This window comes from Columba livia, chromosome 15, assembly GCF_036013475.1.
Source record: "Columba livia isolate bColLiv1 breed racing homer chromosome 15, bColLiv1.pat.W.v2, whole genome shotgun sequence".
Taxonomy (NCBI): Eukaryota; Metazoa; Chordata; class Aves; order Columbiformes; family Columbidae; genus Columba; species Columba livia.
Window position 1 is genome coordinate 12,631,532 of NC_088616.1, and position 17,486 is coordinate 12,649,017.

The 17,486-nt window shown below is 49.0% G+C and overlaps 1 protein-coding gene across 1 annotated transcript in view; it reads left to right on the forward strand.

Annotated features, from left to right (window-relative positions):
* The window catches only part of CACNA1H (calcium voltage-gated channel subunit alpha1 H), a 224,933-nt gene extending 208,441 nt beyond the window's left edge, over positions 1 to 16,492 (forward strand). The window contains exons 30-36 of the mRNA XM_065031285.1: positions 715 to 793; positions 3,279 to 3,400; positions 3,889 to 4,209; positions 5,905 to 6,057; positions 9,560 to 9,743; positions 12,377 to 12,555; positions 13,528 to 16,492. Coding sequence (XP_064887357.1) covers positions 715 to 793; positions 3,279 to 3,400; positions 3,889 to 4,209; positions 5,905 to 6,057; positions 9,560 to 9,743; positions 12,377 to 12,555; positions 13,528 to 14,682 — 2,193 coding nt within the window. The 3' untranslated portion in view covers positions 14,683 to 16,492. The remainder of the gene's footprint in view (positions 1 to 714; positions 794 to 3,278; positions 3,401 to 3,888; positions 4,210 to 5,904; positions 6,058 to 9,559; positions 9,744 to 12,376; positions 12,556 to 13,527) is intronic.
* Positions 16,493 to 17,486: the final 994 nt, after the last annotated feature.

Genomic DNA, 17,486 nt, shown 5'->3' on the forward strand with positions numbered 1-17,486 from the left:
TTGCAGTGCACATTAATAGCTGATAGCAGCACACCACGCCGTGCTTGAACTGCAAGGTGCCTGCATTGAAGTGTTGTTTATAGAATAAGACTTTTCTTCTGAGACACCAAAAGCTAAAATTCAGGTAGTTGTTGTTGAGAAATATCTATAAAGTGGCAAGGCTGGGAGACCTTTACATCTTATTGGAGCGTATGTTCTTATTCTGAAAGCCCTCTTGACCAGCGAAACGCTTGCAAGACAGGCGATTCCTCTTGTGGCTTGAGATGTGTCTTGCTAATGTCACTGTCTTGAAACCCTCAACCTTCGTGCTTCGTCTCAAACCTGGCAAACAGAAGGGAAAAGCCCTTAAAACTCAAACCAGAGCACCAGGTCGCTTAAACTACCATGGCAGCGTGAGGTGCCACTGAGCTATTATACCAGCTGGCCAAATTGCAGGTTGTGGCGGCATCCCCGGTAAGCGGAAGATGATGGAGAGGCACCAGCCACAGAGATGGCTTTGTGTGTGTGAACATCTGCTTCTTCCCCCATACAGGAGACTTCTCTGGGTCTGTCAAAGCAGAACCATGAGTGGGCTCCGGGTGGTTGGAAGCCAGGGTAGATGATGATTAACCTCTAGCCACCAGTCCCTCTTTTGCTTGTGTTTAAAATGTGATGGATCAATTTAATTTGTGACCTCGACTTGCCTGACCCTTGTTCTGCTTTCTCCTTGTGTAGGTAGGGAACCTTGGCCTACTTTTTATGCTCCTGTTTTTTATCTATGCTGCCCTGGGAGTGGAATTGTTTGGCAAGCTAGGTGAGTAATGTGCCTGACACAATTTATTTCATCCGGTTGGTGTTTATTTGGTATCTAGCTGTTTCCTTTCTTCTTTCTCTCATTCTCAGGCCTTCCTTAGCTTCACAGCTCATGGTCTGAAGATTAAAGTTTTCTCTTGATCGCAGGGTCATGGGTGACACTTGGGGATGTAATACAGAACCTGTTTAACGTGCACACACACACAAACACACACTTAGAGATTTGTCCAATGCCGCCGTTGGCTGTAGAGGAACTATTTACTATTTAAATATAATTGTCCGGCATGGCTATGTTCAAAAAGATGAAAGTTTGCTCCTTAAGACAGAACCTGAGCCTGTAAAGCGGGATGATAGTCAGATTCATGCTGGAGAGATGCCACCATAAACATGTCCCTCCTCAGAGCTCCCGCCACATTCCGTTAGTTTCTTGCACTTGGCTGACATTGCTCTTCCAGCTGCCCGAGTCTGGTCTCTGTCCATTGTTCTTCTCAGCATCACCTTCCCCTTTCTACGCAGATCAGGAAGCAGCCACTGGTTCCTCATTGTCCAGCTTCATTTATTTTCCAGCTCGAGGTACTGCAGAGCTGGTCATTAATATGACCACCACTAAAATGAAAATGAGGTGGGATCAGAAAGAAAATGCTTCAGCCCCACCTTGCCCAGCTTAGCCAGACCAAGACCGTCTCTGCCTTTAACCAGGCTGTTGGAAGGAGTTGTGTTTGCCTTCTCAATATTTGCGTCCCAGTTAGGGCTTCAAGAGCGTCAGAAGGGCCCTTCCTCCATGCTGATTTTATAGTTGTCATTAATCCTCTTTATGAGTCCAGCCCTCTGCTCGGATTACAAATGCCTGAAAGCAAAATATTGCTTTCAAGCAAAGACAAATTATTTTTCAGTCTTCAACAAATTCTGGAAAAAAATATTGATTCTGCGTCCACCCCAAATGAAAGACTGTGGGGTATATATTACATATTCAGATATATAAGTGTGTATTTCAGCCACAAAGGTGAAAAATGTCTTATTCACAGAGGCACCTTCTGCTGCTCTGAATCCTTTTTGTTTTTACACACACACACCTTGCTGATTGCAGACCCAGGTAACCACAGCGTGTGGTCAGAAACTGGGAAAGCCTGACCCTGTGTGGGGCGAACTGCGGGCACTGAGCACACCGCTCCCCGTACTGGTTTAACTGGGAAATACTTGTGCTTCTTTTTGCCAATCACTGCTGGTTCATGTCAGCCACAAGAGCCATCAGCGCTCACTCCACGAGACTGGTCATTTGTGGTTTGGTTTGGGTTTGTTTGTTTGCTTTGTTTTCTTTCTGTTTGCCTTTGAAAAAAATACCTAATAGTGAAATGCCCTAGCAAGAGACGTTGCTGTCTGTCCTAATGAATATTTCATGAGCCTGTGTTTTATGGAAAGAGGGATATTTCATATGTTCAATTTACATTCATTAGTATATTAATTCTCAGGGGAAAAATGTCAAATTGCTCCACTTGATCTCAGTGAAATATCCCTGGTGGTAGATGTACCCTCTAAAAATAATCAAGACAAGAATGTAATCTGAGGACAACAAAGGATACTGTAGAGCAGTATTTCTTGAGACAGCCCAGCAAGACTGCTTGTTTCCACCTCCTTTTAGATCCCTTTCTATTGGCTCTGCCAGTTGGGGTAAAGCCAAGAGAATCACAGAAATGTTGATGGAAGATGCCTCTGGAGACCCCCACCCAGCCTCCCACTTGAAGCCCCATCTCTAGCTCAGAGTAGCGGTGGCTTTGTCCAGTCAAATCTTGAAAACTTCCAAAAAAAACCTCCTTGGTGACCTGCCCTGGAGTTGTTGGGCCTTCCAGATGAAAACATGTACCTCCTAAGCCCCATTAAAGCCTCCACTGAGAAGACTTTGGCAACATGGTCTCTATAGCTGCCCTTCAGTCATTGCAGGCCACCATGAGATCACAAAATCACAAAGTGGTTGGGGTCGAAGGGACCTCTGGAGATCATCCAGTCCAACCCACTTGCTAATGCAGGGTCACCAGAGCAGATCACACAGGGTTGCATCCAGGTGGGTTTGAACATCTCCGGAGAAGGAGAGTCCACAACCTCTCTGGGCAGCCTGTTCCAGGCTCTGGCACCTCAAAGAAAAGAAGTTTCTCTTCATATTCAGGTGGACTCTCCTGTGTTTCAGTCTGTACCCATTGCCCCTCACCCTGTCATTGGGCACCACTGAAAAGAGTCTGGTCCATCCTCTTGACACTCACCCTGGAGATATTTATCAGCATCAATAAGATCCCTCTCAGCTTCTCTTCTCTGAGCTGAACGGACCCAGCTCTCTCAGCCTTTCCTCCTAAGATCACCTCTTGGCATCCTCCCTGACACCACATATCAATGTGACATATCTCAGGGTCTCACTGCCAGATTTGGGGGGCTGCTCTGAATAAGAACTGGCAAATGTGGCTTCACTGACCTGCTTCTGCTTCTCCGTCTCACAGACTGCAGTGAAGAAAACCCTTGTGAAGGTCTGAGCCGACACGCGACTTTCACCAACTTCGGCATGGCCTTTCTCACCCTCTTCAGGGTGTCCACAGGGGACAACTGGAATGGGATCATGAAGGTATGTGCAATCTCTGTTCAAGTACTTTCTTCTCGCTATAAATATATAAATAGATATTACTAACAAATTTAGGCATCTGTTGTGAGAAAACAAAAAATGCTTCCTTTTAAAACATAAAAAAAATTAAACTTTGCCATTTAAAAGCCAAGTCTGTTTTCAGGGGATAATTTGTCTAAAGTCTCACCCTACCTGAAACTTCATTCTTTTTAACATATATACAATACTTCAGGAAAATTATGACAATTCTTGTGGCTGAGAGAAGTAACCTGTGCACTGTGCCTTCGAGATGTTACACAATCCTCTTTGTAACTGATGTAATTCTTGGTGTCCCTATTTACTTCTATCTATTTTGTCGTAGCTACAAGCTGTTTTGTCTGGGATGTGTAATTATGTGCTTTTCAGTCCTTAGCAGGTTATCTTTCATGTTTCTGTATCTGGAGGCCAAGCAGACCCCCAGCCCCTATTAATCCCTCACCTCTCCATTGCAGGACACTCTTCGGGAATGCACTCGGGAGGACAAGCACTGCCTCAGTTACCTGCCCGTTATCTCTCCTGTCTACTTTGTCACCTTCGTCCTCATCGCACAGTTTGTCCTCGTCAACGTCGTGGTGGCCGTGCTGATGAAGCACTTGGAGGAGAGCAACAAGGAGGCCAAGGAGGATGCTGAGATGGATGCTGAGATTGAGTTGGAGATGTCCAGAGGAGCGACCACCCCAGCCAGCTGTGGGAGCAGGGGAGGTGCCGTGGCCCCAGAAAGCAGAGCAACCTACAGAAGTCAGGAGACCATGAAGTTGGACTCAGCAGTGCAGGTGAAGCACCCAGCCCTGTTAATAGGTCACACAAAACGTCTGCACTTCTTGTGCTCAGGGTAGGGAGGGGACAGTTCTCATGGGTCACTGCTGTCGGCTCATCAGGGAGGCAGATGCCAAGTGACACAGAGCCAAGGAGGCAGGAGGCGAGGCAGCAGGGGAGGAAGGCAGCTTTGCCAGGTCCCCTGTGGCAGAGATGTCACCGCCACCTCCACACCTTGAGTCATCTCAGGAGGGCTCCTGAGGTAGAAGGCTGCTTGAAACGTTCTCCAGGGCTAACACTGTCCTGACCGTTGTTCTGGGGAAGGGTTGAAGGTCCATCTCTTGCCATTTCCAGTTCATTCAAAGGTCACGAATTTTAAGTTCGGAAGCATAAAGCCACAGGTCCCTCTCCTGTTCTTTCAGACAACACAAGCAAACCGCAGTGTGCAGCTCAGGAGGGCATGTCTGGCACTGCTGTAGGATGCAGCTTCCCACCAGCTTGTGCTTTGCTTTAGGGCATGGCTGACCTGGATCCTGAGAGTTGTCAGAGCCCCTCAGCAAGAAGCTGAAGGTTCCTGGGTTGATCTTCCAGATACTGCCCACTTTCTGGTTTCTATTAGTCCTCTAGAAAAATGGGGCAATCAGAAGCCAGGGAGGGGAAGGAGAGGCATGAGCATATGAGCATATGACACATGTCAGCAGCAGATGATTGAGAGTAAATATGAAATTGCTTTGTCACCATGGTCACAAATCTACCACAAAATCAATGAGGGATTCGAGATTAAATTACATTAAATTAGATTTTTGTAAAATCTATCAGACTCTATTAAGTCAAGTAAAAAGAAATCTAGTTACACAGCAATGGGGATTCACTGTTTGACTGTAGTTCCTAATAGAGATTTCTGCAGGAAAATGCACCATAAACACCTAGGTTGCTTTTCTCACTGGAGAAAGAGAGGACACATCTTTTCATATAGTCTGTGATACAAACCGAGTTCATCCTCAGCTTCCAACACCTCATGATCAGATCGGGAGCCATGTAGAGCCTCCTTGTAGCCCTAGAAACCAGTGTGAGCGAGGAGCTGACCATAGATTCCCCCCAGCCGATGAGATTGCTCAAGTGCAGGTGAGGTGATCCCCCTGTGCAGTATCGAGGCAGAGGCACCACAGTGGGGCTGGTTGTGGCCATGTCCTCGCTCACATCTCAGCCAACCAGGCAGCTTCTGGCAACTCAGTGCCGCCCTCCCTGTGAGGTGCCCTGAAGAGGTTAAATACATAGAGCTCTGTATTTTTTACACAGAGGGTGGTGAGAGGTTGGCCCAGAGAGGTGGTGGATGCCCCATGCCTGGAGACACCCCAGGCCAGGCTGGACGGGGCTCTGAGCAACCTGAACTGGTGAAGATGTCCATGCTCATGGCAGGGGTGGTGCTGGGGGAGCTTTGAAAGGTCCCTTCAACCCAAACTGTTCTATGATTCTATAATATGATTCTATGATCCTGCCACTGATGGTGGCAGGGGCACCCTGGAAGGCGTTGCAAGATGCTCTGTATTTTCTTGCCATTTGTGCTAGTTTTTGCAGTCCACATTTCTTTTTCTCTTCCTTCCTGCTCTGGATGAATGGGACAACCAGGAAATGCCACGGGGCAAATGTGTTCGAGCGTTAAGACCCAGCCTTGCTTTGCTACTGATGTTTTTTATCTCCCCAATTTGAAGGAGACGCTGAGCTGTGAGAATGTGTCTTTAGCCATCCCAGACTCAGACACGCTGGAGGGGGCAGAGACTCCCGTGATGGAAACCCCGTCCTTCTGCTCTGTTTCCCACCATGTCCTGACACCTTCCCACAAAACCCCAGGCCACCAGGCTGAGGTGAATGACTCCGCGCCGTTGCTTCTGCGTTGTGCCGTTGTGCTTTGGTGCTGTGCAGCTAGCGGTGGTGTCTGAATTGTCCTAAACCTGTCTCTTCACAGCCACAACAAACATTTCCATCCTCTGTCTTTCGTATTGCGTGTGCAGGAGCTGGGCAAACAACGTGTCCCAGCTGATTCTGCCAGTGGGACACAAAATACTCTTTTTAGTCAAAAGAAAGTCTTGCATTTGATGCGCAATGTGATGTGTGAGCAGTTTGTCTTCAAACAACATACCAGGAGCTGGAGGCAGGCAGAGTCTTTTCTTTGTGGAGAAAATACAGCCCGGTTTGGTTTTTCTTACTGTTACTGTAAGAACCTTTTCATGATGCAGTATTGAGGAAACAAAGGCATGAGCAGATCAACACGTTAGGCTTTCAGCAAGGACCAGAGCCATGGATTCAGGAGATGCTCGGGGGCGATCACCTAGCAGACCAGAAGGGCTGTAGCCACCTCTGCTCAGTCCCTCCCGATCACACCATGAACTGGTGTCCTGCTCACCCCATCCTATCAGGTTATCGTGCGGTTTGTCCTTCCACAGCACGGTACCCTCCTGGGAGCGAGTGAGCTCCAGATTGTCCCCTGCTGGGCATGAGAACACATGAGACACAGCAATGAAAGTGTCCACACTGCGATGGGGAGTGTGTTTGCTGTTGTCAGAGAACTTGCAGTGGCCACCCAAAATTAATCTGCTGTAGACTTGGGCCATTTTCCCCTTTATGACACCTCTAGCTTGATTATCAAGGCACCTTCTAGTGGCAGGTATCTCGTGGCATCTCCAAGCAGATTATGGGCTCAAATTAAGCTCTTGATGACCAAGTGGTTTTCCCTGAGCAAGATGAGTGATATGAACGTATAATATAATAATCCTCAAGCAGTCCCACTTCATAGCTCTGGAAGGTGTCCATGATCTTGGCCACCTGGAAGCTGCAGGGCCTCAAAGGCAAGTCATAGGGGAGGCATCTTCCAGGGTCTGTGGAAATGGCTGAGCTTGCTCGCTATGCGCAGACACAAACCTTCGGAGAGGGAAGGGAGGAGCCCTTCCTCTGGAAATTTGGGAATTTTGCTCATGGGTCGTTTGCAGGCTCTTGCCTCCAGGCTTCTGAGAATTTCCAGTGTTCTCTGTTCCAGAGTATCCTGCCAGTCACCTTTGCTTACAGAGTATTTGCTGGCTGTTTAATCACCCAGGAAGGGTCATATCCTGCAGAGACATTTGCAGGATTATTTCTTCTTGAGCTCCCTCCGCAGCAGAGGAAAATCAGAGCTCCAGCAGACTGTTGATTCCAGACAGAAGAGGAGGGAGTTGCACTCACTGATTAAAGATGCTTAACTGAGCCTCTGAACTGCATCACCAAGACCCTCTATGGGTCTTTTGCTTTTCTATTTGGCCCAACAGGGCTCCCAGGGTGAGCAGGTTCCCACCTTGCACATCTTTGTCAGGTGCTTGGGATCCTCCAGAGCTCCCAGTTGCCTGCAGGGCTTAGCACACGCAGTCTCAGCAGCACTGGTCCAGGTTGGGCTTTTATGGGTTTTGAAGGAGACACGTGGATTTCCAGGGCGTGGGATCCGGCTCCCGAGTGTGTCAGGCGTTTCCCACCAAGGACGAGCAGCAGCGTCCATGGTGGTACCTCCAGACCTTCCTGGATGTCAAGAGCAGCTCACCAGGTGTGAGCCAACAAGCTCCCTGTCTGTGTTTCCTATTTTGGGTACTTATTACAGCGGCTTTGAAGCCGTTTGAAATGTGGCCACATCCCTGAGTCAACTGGGCCTCAACAGCTGAAACCTTAACAATTGCAGTTGTTTATGTCAAGAGGAGATTTCTGTTCATTTGTCCCAGCCGGAGAAGACAAATACAAGATCTTGTAAAGACAAACTGAGATTTAATAGAAAAACACAGTGATCTTTCTGTTAGACTACTGAGAAAATGGAGCAAGACCTTTTGTTCTCTGTGTGGCACCGGGGTGATAACAATCGTCCATCTGCGTTCAGCTCGGGTTTTGCGATGCTGGTGGCTTATTAGCTGTTGTGGCCAGGGGCCAACTGGCACAACCACACTCCTGATATATTAATGTATCAGCGGAGAGACCTGGGATGCACCCGGAGGGCTGCTGGGCAAGGCTGTGGTCAGCGCTGGGTGCCAACTGCGTGGAAACAATCACTGCTGATCCCCCGAATCTACCCAAGCTCAACAGGGTAAAAGCATCAAGTATAATAATTTGTCTTGGGATGTGTATCTTTAGAGATCTGAGGAAATAAATTTGTAAGCCAGAAACATATGGAAAAAAAAAAGAGGATTTAACCAGATCCTTGGTGACGTCCCAGCGAAGGGATTTCAGGCACAGGTTTTGCGAGCAGAGAGGGAAAACAGCCTGGCAGAGCAAAGCAAAATACATTTAATTTAAGACATGCAGCTGGGAAAATGTTTTCAGTCAGTCACTGGGAGGCTGACATTAAAGGAAAACCAGAGCGATTAGTCGTACTTTAGATAACGTGGTAAATTGCGAGGGTAGTGTGTCTAGGACCAAAACCTCGGGGCCGGGAGCCAGGTTGCAGGTCGTGTTCCAAGGACTCCCACTCCCCCAAGGCTTGGCCAAGTCATGGCCTCACGTTTGCTCCATCAGCATCGCAGGGACGTTGTTTGTGTCCCTAACGCTTCCTAAGACCCCAGGATAAATTTACTATAGGTTGTCTGAAGCGACAAGGGCCTCGGAGAAGCAGTGAGGGGTCATGTTTAAGGTTGTGACTTACTCTGTCCAGGCATTTCCAACCAGACCCATTTCATAGCGGGAGTGAACGCAAAGAAATCCCTTTTCTGCTCCCGAACAGGCTCCACACCCGTGCTGTCGCAGTGTCTTTTCCTTCTCTCTGCCTCCTACCATGTGGTTTTCTTCTTCTGGGGCCAGTGGTGCCCAAAAGTTCCATGTTGTAGGAGGGAGGCTGCAGGGTTTGCAGTGGTGTTAGTGTGTATGTTTAAATGTCTGCCTGTGTGTGCGTGTTTTGGGGAGACAACACATGAATTTCCAGAAATGCTTGGTACCCTTGGTCAGCATGGCCAAGGACTGGCCAGTTTTGCCCAGAGAAGCTTTGAGGAGAAGGGCATCACCACCCAGGCCGGGCTGAGAGCATCCCTGGGCAAATCAGAGCAGAACAGTATGAGACATGCTGATTTTTCTCATGCATTTAGAGCGGGCCCAGTTTTCCTGGACCTTAATTTTTCTCTGCGGTGTCCAAGAATTAATTGCCTTAGCTGTGGGTCATTGGTGACTCATTTTACTTCAGCCGCAACCTGAGCTCTTTACTCAGCCAGCACGGCAGAGCTTTGGTGTCCCACCAGGGCTGCAGACTCTCTGTAAGATGCCAAGATGAACATCTGCACAAGGTTTTAAACCAAGAAGCAGACGAGAAGGAGATCGCTGTAAATTCCCCCCCGAGACGCTGACTGACCCCGTGTCTTTGCTTTGCAGGGCGGCGCCACCTCCCTGAGGCCACAGGACACTCAAAACCTGCTGACGGTTCGCAAGATCTCTGTTTCGCGGATGCACTCGCTGCCCAACGACAGCTACATGTTCCGGCCGGTGATGCCAGCAAAAGCCCCTTTCCCCCTCCACGAGGTGGAGATGGAGACATACCCCTGCAAATCCCAGAGAGGTACCGCTCGTGGAGCGTTCCCTTCCTCCTCCTACCCAAAACTGTGGGGCAGGGGGTACAAGTGGGGGTTACATGGGGGGTAAGGAAACGTGGCTTGCTTCAGTTTGATACCATGAACATCACTGAGGTTTCCCACATGCTGCACAATGTTGTGTTTTCATCATATCACCATGTTTTCTCAGGGGAACGCTGGTGGCTGGGGTGTTTGCAGGGGGGAGAAGTGGGGCTCCCGAGCCATGTTGGGGGTGTCGATGACGGGCTGCTGGCTGAGGGAAAGGGCGGGAGCTGCACGTTTCTCCTGAAGTGATCAGCCCTGACGTCGTGACTACAAATCCATAAAACCAACACGAATAAAAGCCAGAGTCGGCATTGCCTCCTGCCAGAGCTCCTGTATAGCTATTGTTTCAGGCAGTCTCAGAGCAGTATCTTTTTAGCACGGTATATTGACTTCAGAGATGCAGGACTTTCTTTGGGAGCATAAAGATTAGAAACCGCTCCCCGGTGCCTCACCAGCCTGGCCTTATAATGAATCTTGTGCAGAGACCCTGCGGTCAGAAAATCAGAAGCTACGCAGAGCCTTTGAGTACACATTTACCCAACTGCACCAAACACATTTCCCCTAAAATGCCTTTCTATCTCTTTTATTGTGCGAGTTGGTTTGAAGGGGAAATCAATAAGAAAGAAAATATCTGCCTCCCTAAATAAAAGCGCGTGTGCTTCTTGAGTGGCTCCCAAGAACTTAGCAGCCCAGTTTCCTTTGATGCAATGTTGTTTGAAATGCAAGAACCGCTTGGACAGATGAGTTGTGGGTTTGCAGACCCTGGTGGGGCTGGCAAGATCTGCTCTGATTTCCTTGGGTGAAGTAACTCTATATTTGTTCAAACTCTCTGGATACCGGTTAATGTTCTCTGCTCAGTATTTATTATTATTTCACCTGCAAATTCTTTGCTAGGCAAAGAAAACAGAGGTTGAGTTTCATGGCTTGAGTACTGAGGATGGTTTTCATCTCTGTAGTGCGTGTAAATCAGGATTTGTACCAGTATAAAACAGCTGTGATGTTGGCAGGGGTGGGAATGGCTGACCAAGAATTTTCTCATGTTTCCCAAATTTCTCTCCAAGAGTCCTTGAGTGATAGATATGACAGGAACTTATTTACCTGGTCTGGTAGATGATGCATCCAACCAACATCACCCAGAGCTGCGCTGCATCTGAGCTGACCCAACTCTGATTTAAGTCACAGTCCCATGAGTTATGTGCAAGTAAAACTGAGCTTGTGGAGATTCACATTTGTGCTTTCCTGGACCTCCCAATGGCAGTTAAGGATGTCTGGTCTCCTCCCAATACTTTGGTGACATATCCAGAGATATTCAGTGTTCCTAAGTATGCAATTTAGAGGGGTTTTTGGTTTCCTATACGAGAGCTAGATGGAAAGTTTCCAACAGAAGGAAATTCCAACTGCGGACAGGGAGGAGAGCACGGGAGGTTGATTTTATGACCATGTTTGCACTGATTTTATGACAAAGTTTTTCTGCATCATAAAGAATATTTTGTAAAGCCTGGATTAGCACGTGGACGACACAGACTCGGTCTGAAACTCTGGCTGTAGGACAGCCCAAAAAGGACCTGGGGGAGGGGAAGCTCGCTGCTCTTTCTGTGATGTTCTGGAGAAAAGCTCCAAAAGAAAAATGATTAAACACTAACTTTTCTTTCTTCCCGATAACAAATCTCTTTCCAAAATGCAACTGCAATCTGTCTGGATGGCTTTTGTCGTAGGTTCAAGTTCCCTGACCTCTGGGCGAGATCTCTTGAAGTGATGGATAGCTGTGTTTTTAACATGGAGCAGCAAGGCAGAAACAGACGTTGGGTTTCAAGCTAATGAGGACAATAAATCCTGCAGCCAGAAAAATTTAAAAAAAAAGCAAAAGATCTTTCAAAGAAGGCAGAACTGCAGGAAAGCAGCACCACAAAGGGGCTGGGGAGGAGGGATTGCCTTTAGACCCAGCCGGGGGACAGAGAGCCTTCAGGAGGAGAATAATCCCTGCCCGATATGTGAGCTCGGGGGCTGGCAGGGCACCTTCGGTGGTCTCCATGCTCCTGATGGGAACATGTTCAGCCAAGGTTCCTTGTGGACAGTTGATAGTGGTAGCGTTGGGGCTGTAATTAATGGCAAACCACCCCGTGCATGTCAGTAGTGTCACATCCGGGAGAACTGTCCCCTCCTGCCCTTTGTTTGCTGCCACAAGGTCCTGGTGGCCACCATCCACCCACAGTGTCGCTGCAAGAGGAGATTCCTGTTACCTGGAACAGAAAACAGAGGCTGTGAGTGTAAAGCTTGTAACAGGCGGTATCGTGGAGCAGGCAGAGCCATTGTGCGATGCCGCTGAATTGCAAAGGAGACCTCACCTGTAACCTCCCTGATGAGTTATGGCCCCGTGTTCAAAGCAGGAGACAGGCCAAGCAGCCCCTGGTTTTTAATCCGGGCACTGCTCATGATTTCAGCCAAACCGGGCAGGCTTTTCCTTTCCCCTCCTGTTGTTTATTCCCCTCCTGGCATCTGTGGGTACCAGTTCTGCCCCAAACCTTCGCAGCCCCACGCCAGCGGTGGGACTGACTGCTCCATGTGTGTTTTTTAGGGTCCATCACCTCCATCCGCTCCCAGCCCGTGGGAACCTGCTCCTCCCTGCGAGTCCCAGCGGAGTCGCTGCTCCTGCCGCTCCGTTCTCCCAACCACGAGGGCCGTGACCGCTGGAAGGTCCTTCCCCCCAACCTTGCGCCTCGATCTCCGACCCTCAACAAGCTGCTGTGCAGACAGGTGAGCGGCCAAGAGCCTGCGGAGGCAAATGCCATCAGAGTCACCTGGGTCCTTCCCCTTCTTTTCCAGACCCCTCTTGGGTTTCTTTACTTGGAGTTGACCGTAGAATTCCCCTTTTTAAAACAAAACATTTCTGGTGACATAAATTTTAATACACTTCAGTCTGAGCTAGTAGCACACAGGGGAAGGCCCTTTTTAACCTACTCTCATCTTGGTGGGTGTACTGCTCTATGAAAGAATTGCTAAAGCATAGAGAGAAGATGCCAAATTCAATTTTACCAGTGCCTGTGAGAAGCCTGCAGTCAGCACTAAACCCCGTCACCTTGGACAGGTTGCACTGACTCAGGATTTGGATTTAGAGAAGGTTCCGGGGCAGCTTCTCAGTATTTAAAAGGAGCCTATAAGAAGGATGGGGACAGATTTTTTTAGTAGGGCCTGTTATGATAGGACAAGGGGTGATGGTTTCAGACTACAGGAGGGGAGATTCAGACTGGGCATGAGGAAGAAATTATTTACCCTGAGGGTGGTGAGAGCCTGGCCCGGGTTGGCCAGAGAGGTGGTGGATGAACCATCCCTGGAGACATCCCAGGCCAGGCTGGACGGGGCTCTGAGCAACCTGAGCTGGTGAAGATGTCCCTGCTCATGGCAGGGGTGGCACTGGGGGAGCTGGGAAGGTCTCTTCCAACCCAAACTATTCTACGATTCTATGATTTGGTGTTAATTTAGACCAAGCCAACCCTGCACAGGAGGACCCAGCAGATAAAAGACCTGCACATGTAGGCTGTGGGTTTGTCTGCTGATAAAAGTGTGTCTTGTAGAGGGAGGGTCTGACAGGGGCTGGCATGATGGAGTGGTGTGGGGTGCATTAGACCCACCAACCCTTCTGCCACATGCCCTGTTCCATCACTGGAAATGCCACCAGCCCAGCAGATCCCCAAGCTCCTTCCCCATCTCTCTCTCCTGACCTTCCAGGAGGCCATTCGAACAGACTCTGTGGACGGGCATACTCCGGAGCGCAAGGACAGCCTGCAAGCAGAGCCTGGAGAGATGCTACCGTCCCCAAAGCATCCTCAGAGCACTTTCACCCCCAGCCCACACCATCCCACAGCCACGTCCCTCCCGGGCACCCCTCCGCTCTCCCCCCCAGCCTCCCCGCACCGCCACCCCGGCACCCTGGCACGGAAGCACAGCCGCGGCCAGCACAGCGTCCCCAGCCGGCCACCCAGCCCGGACAGCAGCCAGCCCAGCCCCGAGGGCGGCCTTTTCGAGTCCTCCGACCTGGCTGACGAGGAGGTTCGGCACATCAACAGCTCAGCCAAAGACTGGGGAGGGGAACACTCGAACGCTGGGAGCTGCTCGACTTCGCCGTTCATCTCCCCGGCCCCATCTCCAGTGCCCCTCAAGAACTGCAGCACAACCCGCCTCTCCAGGGGCAGCAACAAGGAGAAAGACTTGAAGAAGTTTTACAGTATTGATCCGAAGGGCTTCCTCACCAAGCCCAGCTGGGCAGACGACCAAAGGCGACACTCCATTGAGATCTGCCCCTCCATCGGCGACAGGGACTTTGAGGATGCGGCTGAGGACAAGCAGCGCTCCCCTGTTCACATCCAGGCGGAGTCCGAGTACATCCACGGAGCCCGGAGGAAGAAGAAGATGAGCCCACCCTGCATTTCTATAGATCCTCCTATGGAGGACGACGGTGGGGCGGCCTCGCGCACCAAACCCTCCGAGAACAGCATGTTGCGGCGACGGACCCCGTCCTGCGAGTTCCCGGCGTACCGAGAGTCCCTGGAGCTCGCGGAGAGCCAGCCCGGGGAACCAGGCTCCAAAACGGAGCGGCGGGGCCAGCCCCCGTGCCGTGGGGAGCACCTCACCATCCCCAACTTCTCCTTCGAGCAGTTGGACGGCAGCTCCTCGAGCAGCCTCTCGGATCTCCTCCTGAACAGCGGACAGTCCGCGCCAGACCCCGGCGCCTCCGAACTGAAACAAATGGATCACTTAAAAACTCAGTGGAGCAACAGCGAGAAAAGCAAAGAGCTCCTAGGCGGCACAAAGAGCCCCCTCCGCAAGCAGGACTTGGTCCCTGTGACTGTTGCGACAGAAGAAGATATAGATGACCCAGTATAGCTGACTGGGAGGGGGGAGTGGGGGGGTCTCAAGGGCTTGACACCAATGTGGGTTTGCGAACCAGAGGGATTGGGCGGCTGCAGGTCTCGGGGTGGCTGCTCTCTCGTTTGTTTAGGTCGTTTGTTTTATTTCTCGCAGTCACTTGTTCTTAAAGCGCTGTGGAGGTTTGCAAAAAAAAGACAAAAAAAAAACAAAACACACACAAAAAAAGGAGTTTAAAAAAGAAAATAATTAAAAAGAAACCAAACAAACAGGTGGATGAAACGGTGATGGGATTTGGGGTGGGGGGGCAGCTTTGCAAAGCGGTTTGGGGTTTTTTTTCTAAAGGGAAGGTGGAGTGAATTCGGGGGGTCGCTTTGTTCCTCCCACCCCGCTCTGTGGCCTCAATCACATTGATTCGGGTTCGAGGTGGTGGCGGTTGGGATTTGGGGGATTCTCTTTGGGTTTTGTTGTTTTGTTGGTTTGGGGGTTTTTATTAAAGATGCTCAACTTTTAACAAGGCACCTTTTTGGAGATGTCACGTTCCGCGGGAGTGCCCAGGAGATGGGAGCTGTATATTGTCTGTATATCAGCAGTTATATAAATAGAAATAATGTATTTGTGAGATACAAAACAAGGAAAAAAAGACAAAAAAAAAAAAATACCCACAAAAACTCTCTCTTCATAATGCACATATTTTTATAGAGAAACGATACTGGTTTTTTGCATTACATGTGACTCCGCAACTGGGTGGTGTTTTCTTGGGTTTTATGTGGAACTAGTTATTCCGGCCATTTGTTTTCCAAATGTTTCTCTTCTTTCTTTGCTTTCATTTTGTTCCTCTCCTCCCCTCCACCATCATCCCACCAGCTGCTTTTCACAGCTGATGCTTTAGACGTCGCTGTCATCTTTCTTTTGTACTTTAGAGGTTGTCCTACCTACAGAAGAAAACCAAATCACTACTGAATTGTAGCCAGTGCAATAATAAGTTATTCATTCTTCCTGTCTGTACAACTGTCCTGTTGCTTTCTTTTTTTTCCTTTTTTAACTGAAATTCAGGTTAAATGTCGCAATAATCTGAACTAACGTGCACAAACACAGTTTCTTGTGTTACAATGAAAAAAAAGAAAAAAAAAAAGATGAAAAAAAGGAAAAAGTTAAATTTACAGAGAAAAAAAAAAGAAAAATAAATAGTAAATTATTTAAGAAATGTATTTTGTTTACTGCAGTTCAAAGTAAATTATTGACACAGTGTGTAAAGGTATAAAGAGCTGTCTTAGGTGATGCCCTCCATGAGCATTTCAGCTCATGGTTTGTCCCCCTCAGAGCAGAAACGCCTCCGAAACCGTCACCGTCCCGTCCGCGCTCTCACTGTCGGTTTCCCCTCCACACCCCCTATGGACACATCACCAGCTCCGACAGAGAAGCCTCTGGAGGAATTCAGGTCACCTGTTAACACCACTTTTCTTTGTTTTCTCTTTTTTTTCACAGTTTTGGGCTTGATTTTTCTTTATTTTAGCCTGGGGTCCCTGTCCCCTCCCCACCCCTCATCCAGTCCCTCTCACCACGGGACAGCTTCGCCATGAAAAGCTGATGCCGAATAAAAGCAACACCGGTTCCGTCGTGAGGACGGATCACCAGGCACCGGCGGCAAAAGACAAAACGGGAACAAAATTTTTAAAAAAAGAAGAAATTAAACCAGTCTTTTTGTTTGGCTCGTTCCATGCCGCTTCATATTTATGCATTCACATATATCTTCTGTTATTTATGCATCCATTACTCTAAAGGAAATGTATCTTGTTTCACATGTATTAAACTGTATAAACTGGAAGCCTGGCCTGACTTTGTGCCGTTCATGGCATTGGGAGCCGCTCGGCGAGTCCCTCCCCGCAAGAGCCGCCAGATGTCGAGCGGCTTCGTGCCGCTGCCGCCGAGCACCTGCGCCGCTGTAATTAAGAGTCATTGGGATTATTGTAAATAATTACTCTGTCTCGGTGGGATAGCAAGGAATTCCAGAAAAGCACCATAAAAGTCGGTATTAATAGCACTTTGGGGATGACGATGAACTCCTTGTGTTGCAGTTTCAGCAGGAGCTGGATGGGAGGAAGGAGGTGAAGTCCCCGGTGTGGGCTGGATCCTGCCTGGGACGTCACGCTGTGTCCCTGGGTGATGGGACAAACTGCACCTGCAGCTGCTCAGGGTGTAATTACTGCTGGAATTATTTAGTTTATGCTGGGAACAATCCCCTGCACCCAAATCCCCTTCTCAGTGCCCTGGAGCTGGAGGAAAAGCCTCTGGCCAGGGGGTGATGGGGCTGGTGGTGACAGGGGTGGCTTGTGGCACAGTCAGAGGGGTTGAGGACATGGCAGCATGTTGAGAATGAATTCCGAGATTATTGATGATGATTATTATTATTATTAATTATTATTATTATTATTATTATTATTATTATTATTATTATTATTATTATCCTCCTGTGGCCCAAGCCATGGCTGCCACATTGGTGTGAGATGGCTGAATATGGGGGACATCAACATCCAGGTGCCAAAGCCTCGATTTTGCAACAGGAACTGCAGCTTGGAGTGGATTAAATGAGGCTCCAGCTGGATAAAAAGCAGACAAGGGGCTATATATATATATTATTATTTTTTTTTATGCCAGCGGAAATGTAAAGCGAGGCAAAGAAGAGGTGCTCCTGCTGCCTGTCACCCAGCCAGGAGCAGGGACAGGACAGGCCAGGAATGTCCTGCAGGACGAGAAACCTGTAGAGAGCACCCAAAGTACACAGCGAGTGCCCGGAGTGGGCTTTATATTATGAACCATCT